The 6,450-nt window shown below is 50.3% G+C and overlaps 1 protein-coding gene across 1 annotated transcript in view; it reads right to left on the bottom strand.

Moving 5' to 3' along the window:
- LOC139026300 (putative uncharacterized protein DDB_G0290521) overlaps positions 1-6,239 on the bottom strand; it is a 12,055-nt gene extending 5,816 nt beyond the window's left edge. The window contains exons 1-2 of the mRNA XM_070441599.1: positions 6,046-6,239; positions 32-167 (exon numbers count right to left, since the gene is read on the bottom strand). Of these exons, the coding sequence (XP_070297700.1) occupies positions 32-167; positions 6,046-6,239 (330 nt within the window). The remainder of the gene's footprint in view (positions 1-31; positions 168-6,045) is intronic.
- Positions 6,240-6,450: the final 211 nt, after the last annotated feature.

The raw sequence follows: 6,450 nt of genomic DNA, 5'->3' as shown, positions 1-6,450 counted from the left end.
GCTGCTCCTCACACACACTGCTCCTCCTCACACTGCTCCTCCTCACACTGCTCCTCCTCACACTGTCCTCCTCCTCACACTGCTCCTCCTCACACTGCCTCCTCCTGCACACTGTCCTCCTACTGCTCCTCACACTGCTCCTCCTCACACTGCTCCTCCTCACACTGCTACCAAACAAAGAAGAGAGCAGTGAGGGAGGAAATGTCAGAAAAATAGCCGTCTGTCTGTCTGAGCAGGTGTTATTACTGTAGATTCCTATAGCAGGTTTATACGTAGACTCATAGCAGGTGTTATTACGTAGCATCCTATAGCAGGTGTTATTACTGTAGATTCCTATAGCAGGTGTTTATTAGTGTAGATTCCATAGCAGGTGTTATTACTGTAGATTCCTATAGCAGGTGTTATTACTGTAGATCCTATAGTAGGTGTTTACCGTAGATTCATACAGGTGTTATTACTGTAGATTCTATAGCAGGTGTTATTACTGTAGGCCTATAGCAGGTGTTATTACTGTAGATTCCTATAGCAGTGTTATTACTGTAGATTCCTATAGCAGGTGTTATTACCGTAGATTCCTATAGCAGGTTTATACTGTAGATTCCTATAGCAGGTGTTATTACTGTAGGCCCTATAGCAGGTGTTATTACTGTAGATTCCTATAGCAGGTGTTATTACTCGTAGATTCCTATAGCAGGTGTTATTACTGTAGATTCCTATAGCAGGTGTTATTACTGTAGATTCCTATAGCAGGTGTTATTACTGTAGACTCTATAGCAGGTGTTATTACTGTAGATTCCTATAGCAGTGTTATTACTGTAGATTCCTATAGCAGGGTTATTACTGTAGATTCCTATAGCAGGTGTTATTACTGTAGATTCCTATAGCAGGTGTTATTACTGTAGATCTATAAGGTGTTATTACCGTAGATCCTATAGCAGGTGTTATTACTGTAGATTCCTATAGCAGGTGTTATTACTGTAGATTCCTATAGCAGGTGTTATTACTGTAGATTCCTATAGCAGTGTTATTACCACAGCCTAGCCCCAGCCTAGCCCCAGCCAGCACAGCTTCAGCCTAGCATGGCCTAACTCAGCCTAACAGCCAAATCCAGCCAGCCATGGCTGCCCATGTGGACAGGTTCTCTCTGCTACGTGGGAACCTTCCAGAACATTAAACACACAGCAGCTAGTTGTTTGTTGTTCTCTCTGTCATACCATGACCATGGTGTTTGTTTATGTTTGGGAGTCATTTCGTTGACATGATACAATCTTTGTTTTGTCTGAATGTTTTTGATGTGTTTACAAAGTATTTATCACTCTGGAATTATTCATTTTAGTGCACAAAATTACAAAAACCGTGTTATTTTGTGAAAATAATAAAACAACATTTTTTTAAATCATTTATTTCCCTGAGCCTCTTTTTGCCATTAAAATGCTCAGTCTGATCGTGTGGGCGTGTTGATACAAATGTAAATATATTGACATAAACAGCCCTGATTGGCCGATAGGACCGTATAGACTCTAGAGCCTACCCCACCTACCCCTTCAAAGTAGAGGGATACATATGCAAATATATATGACTGGTCATTGGTCAGAATAATCCGATCAGATTGTGATGTCATGCTGTGGGCCAAAAACTCTCTTCCACCTGAACAGGCTGAAATTCCAGGCATTTTTCTTTCTTATCAAAAAGATTTCTGGAAATGTATTTTCTTTTTTACTGGAAAAATCAAGTTTTAGACCGGACTGACACTTTATGAACAGTCCAGATGAAATGATGAGAGATATTATATATGTTACATTTATTTAAAAATTAAATAATGCATTTTATCTTTCTTGGCCTTTACATTTCTCATTAAATCTGTATGATGCGGTCATTTTTATTTGTCCTTATTTGTTCTTTTGAACTCGGCTGTGCTACTGATTTAAGACGCTGGCGTAATTGTCATTTACGGTAAAAGTGTAAAGTGGCAGTAATGGGAGGTTGAGTATCCACTCCCACTGAAACCGTCTGACAGACTAGGCCTTTATTAAAGGACCACAGCTGCTCCCACGTATCTACACCGCTGCGTTTAATCTCAGTGGAGGGGCCACGTTCTGGCTGGACCGTTCAGGCACGCCCAGAAAAGTACAAAACAATTATKTCTTCAAAGTGGTATGTTCTGAAAACTATAGCCATGTCCAATAACATCCTCTAGCTAGGATACAGGTTGTTTCTGAAGAGCTGGCTTTTGGAGCTTGTAGGATTTTAAACACACACACTTTACTTTCGACAATTACTTTCAGTTCATTTAGTTAATTGAATTATCTTATTATCTATAATCTGCCTGCCCGTCTCCTCTTCAGAATGCTGCCTGCCGTTCTCCTCTTCAGAATACTGCCTGCCCGTCTCCACTTCAGAATACTGTCTGCCCGTCTCCTCTTCAGAATGCTGTCTGCCCGTCTCTACTTCAGAATGCTGCCTGCCCGTCTCCTCTTCAGAATGCTGCCTGCCCGTCTCTACTTCAGAATGCTGCCTGCCCGTCTCTACTTCAGAATGCTGCCTGCCCGTCTCTACTTCAGAATGCTGCCTGCCCGTCTCTACTTCAGATGCTGCCTGCCGTCTCCTCTTCAGAATGCTGCCTGCCCGTCTCCTCTTCAGAATGCTGCCTGCCGTCTCTCTTCAGAATGCTGCCTGCCCGTCTCCACTTCAGAATGCTGCCTGCCCGTCTCCACTTCAGAATGCTGCCTACCCGTCTCCTCTCAGAATGCTGTCTGCCCGTCTCCTCTTCAGAATGCTGCCTGCCGTCTCTACTTCAGAATGCTGCCTGCCCGTCTCTACTTCAGAATGCTGCCTGCCCGTCTCTACTTCAGAATGCTGCCTGCCCGTCTCTCTTCAGAATGCTGCCTGCCCGTCTCCTCTTCAGAATGCTGCCTGCCCGTCTCCTCTTCAGAATGCTGCCTGCCGTCTCTACTCAGAATGCTGCCTGCCCGTCTCCTCTTCAGAATGCTGCCTGCCCGTCTCCACTTCAGAATGCTGCCTGCCCGTCTCCTCTTCAGAATGCTGTCTGCCCGTCTCCTCTTCAGAATGCTGCCTGCCCGTTCCTACTTCAGAATGCTGTCTGCCCGTCTCCCCTTCAGAATGCTGCCTGGCCGTCTCTACTTCAGAATGCTGCCTGCCCGTCTCCTCTTCAGAATGCTGCCTGCCCGTCTCCTCTTCAGAATGCTGTCTGCCCGTCTCTACTTGAGAATGCTGCCTGCCCGTCTCCTCTTCAGAATGCTGCCTGCCCGTCTCCTCTTCAGAATGCTGTCTGCCCGTCTCCTCTTCAGAATGCTGCCTGCCGTCTCCACTCAGAATCGCCTGCCCGTCTCCTCTTCAGAATGCTGCCTGCCCGTCTCCTCTTCAGAATGCTCTGCCCGTCTCCTCTTCAGAATGCTGCCTGCCCGTCTTCTCTTCAGAATCCTGCTGCCTCTCCTCTTCAGAATGCTGCCTGCCCGTCTCCTCTTCAGAATGCTGCCTGCCCGTCTCTCTTCAGAATGCTGCCTGCCCGTCTCCTCTTCAGAATGCTGCCTGCCCGTCTCCTCTTCAGAATGCTGCCTGCCCGTCTCCTCTTCAGAATGCTGCCTGCCCGTCTCCTCTTCAAATGCTGCCTGCGTCTCTTCAGAAGCTGCCTGCCCGTCTCCTCTTCAGAATGCTGCCTGCCCGTCTCCTCTTCAGAATGCTGCCTCCCGTCTCCTCTTCAGAATGCTGCCTGCCCGTCTCCTCTTCAGAATGCTGTCTGCCCGTCTCCTCTTCAGAATACTGTCTGCCCGTCTCCACTTCAGAATGCTGCCTGCCTGTCTCCACTTCAGAATGCTGTCTGCCCGTCTCCTCTTCAGAATACTGCCTGCCCGTCTCCACTTCAGAATGCTGCCTGCCCGTCTCTACTTCAGAATGCTGCCTGCCCGTCTCTACTTCAGAATGCTGCCTGCCCGTCTCTACTTCAGAATGCTGCCTGCCCGTCTCCTCTTCAGAATGCTGCCTGCCCGTCTCCTCTTCAGAATGCTGCCTGCCCGTCTCCTCTTCAGAATGCTGCCTGCCCGTCTCCACTTCAGAATGCTGCTGCCCGTCTCCACTTCAGAATGCTGCCTACCCGTCTCCTCTTCAGAATGCTGTCTGCCCGTCTCCTCTTCAGAATGCTGCCTGCCCGTCTCTACTTCAGAATGCTGCCTGCCCGTCTCTACTTCAGAATGCTGCCTGCCCGTCTCTACTTCAGAATGCTGCCTGCCCGTCTCCTCTTCAGAATGCTGCCTGCCCGTCTCCTCTTCAGAATGCTGCCTGCCCGTCTCCTCTTCAGAATGCTGCCTGCCCGTCTCTACTTCAGAATGCTGCCTGCCCGTCTCCTCTCAGAATGCTGCCTGCCCGTCTCCACTTCAGAATGCTGCCTGCCCGTCTCCTCTTCAGAATGCTGTCTGCCCGTCTCCTCTTCAGAATGCTGCCTGCCCGTCTCTACTTCAGAATGCTGTCTGCCCGTCTCCTCTTCAGAATGCTGCCTGGCCGTCTCTACTTCAGAATGCTGCCTGCCCGTCTCCTCTTCAGAATGCTGCCTGCCCGTCTCCTCTTCAGAATGCTGCTGCCCGTCTCTACTTGAGAATGCTGCCTGCCCGTCCCTCTTCAGAATGCTGCCTGCCCGTCTCCTCTTCAGAATGCTGTCTGCCCGTCTCCTCTTCAGAATGCTGCCTGCCCGTCTCCACTTCAGAATGCTGCCTGCCCGTCTCCTCTTCAGAATGCTGCCTGCCCGTCTCCTCTTCAGAATGCTGCCTGCCCGTCTCCTCTTCAGAATGCTGCCTGCCCGTCTTCTCTCAGAATCCTGCCTGCCCGTCTCCTCTTCAGAATGCTGCCTGCCCGTCTCCTCTTCAGAATGCTGCCTGCCCTCTCCTCTTCAGAATGCTGCCTGCCCGTCTCCTCTTCAGAATGCTGCCTGCCCGTCTCCTCTTCAGGAATGCTGCCTGCCCGTCTCTCTCAGAATGCTGCCTGCCCGTCCCTCTTCAGAATGCTGCCTGCCCGTCTCCTCTTCAGAATGCTGCCTGCCCGTCTCCTCTTCAGAATGCTGCCTGCCCGCTCCTCTTCAGAATGCTGCTCCCGTCTCCTCTTCAGAATGCTGCCTGCCCGTCTCCTCTTCAGAATGCTGTCTGCCCGTCTCCTCTTCAGAATACTGTCTGCCCGTCTCCACTTCAGAATGCTGCCTGCCTGTCTCCTCTTCAGAATGCTGTCTGCCCGTCTCCCTCAGAATACTGTCTGCCCGTCTCCACTTCAGAATGCTGCCTGCCTGTCTCCACTTCAGAATGCTGTCTGCCCGTCTCTACTTCAGAATGCTGCCTGCCCGTCTCCTCTTCAGAATGCTGTCTGCCCGTCTCTACTTCAGAAATGCTGCCTGCCGTCTCCTCTCAGAATGCTGCCTGCCCGTCTCCTCTTCAGAAGCTGCCTGCCCGTCTCCTTTCAGAATGCTGCCCGTCTCCTCTTCAGAATGGCTGCCCGTCTCCTCTTCAGAATGCTGCCCGTCTCCCTCTTCAGAATGCTGCCTGCCCGTCTCCTCTTCAGAATGCTGCCTGCCCGTCTCTACTTTAGAATGCTGCCTGCCCCTCTCTCTTCAGAATGCTGCCTGCCCGTCTCCTCTTCAGAATGCTGCCTGCCCGTCTCCTCTTCAGAATGCTGCCCGTCTCCTCTTCAGAATGCTGCCTGCCCGTCTCCTCTTCAGAATGCTGCCTGGCCGTTTCCACAAAGAGAAACTCCAAGCATTCTCCCTTCCTCCTCCTCTTTCCCTCCCAGATGGCAGGCAGACTGTAGCTGTTCCTCAAATGGCACGCTATTCCCTACCTAGAGCACTACATTTGACCAGAGCTCAGTGGGGTCTCTGGTCAACAGTAGCTCACTATGAAGGGAACAGGATGCCATTTGGAACGGAACACTATCCTACTAGCTACATCAAAGTCCTCTATCATTTACGACTGGACTATATCCAGTCCACAGAGAGAGAGAGAGAATGGGGAGATTACAAATAATTGCACGGGCTGCATCTCAATCCACCACATCCTCCTTTTTCGGCCGTCCGCATCTGCAGTGGAAGGTGGCTGGGCCACAGCAGTGTTTGTCAGAGCAGGAGACAGCCCATCTGCAGTGGAAGGTGGCTGGGCCACAGCAGTGTTTGTCAGAGCAGGAGACATCCCATCTGCAGTGGAAGGTGGCTGGGCCACAGCAGTGTTTGTCAGAGCAGGAGACATCCCGAAAAATCGTTCCTCTTATAAAAATGTCTGTAGTGTCTGAACGGTTTGCCGTGGAAAGGGGAGAGTCTCACAAACACACCGGTGTTGTCCGTTTTGCTCTATGACCCTCACAAGTGTCACTGGACTCGTCTGAAGTCCGTAACGCTGATGTGACAACTTCTGACTGTAGCGTCCAAATCGTTTGAGCTACAAACTAATTTGACCCCAC

Source organism: Salvelinus sp. IW2-2015, unplaced genomic scaffold (assembly GCF_002910315.2).
Source record: "Salvelinus sp. IW2-2015 unplaced genomic scaffold, ASM291031v2 Un_scaffold4355, whole genome shotgun sequence".
NCBI classification, from domain to species: domain Eukaryota; kingdom Metazoa; phylum Chordata; class Actinopteri; order Salmoniformes; family Salmonidae; genus Salvelinus; species Salvelinus sp. IW2-2015.
The sequence above is the reverse complement of the archived record's forward strand: the minus strand, read 5'-3'. Positions and strand labels throughout refer to the sequence as shown.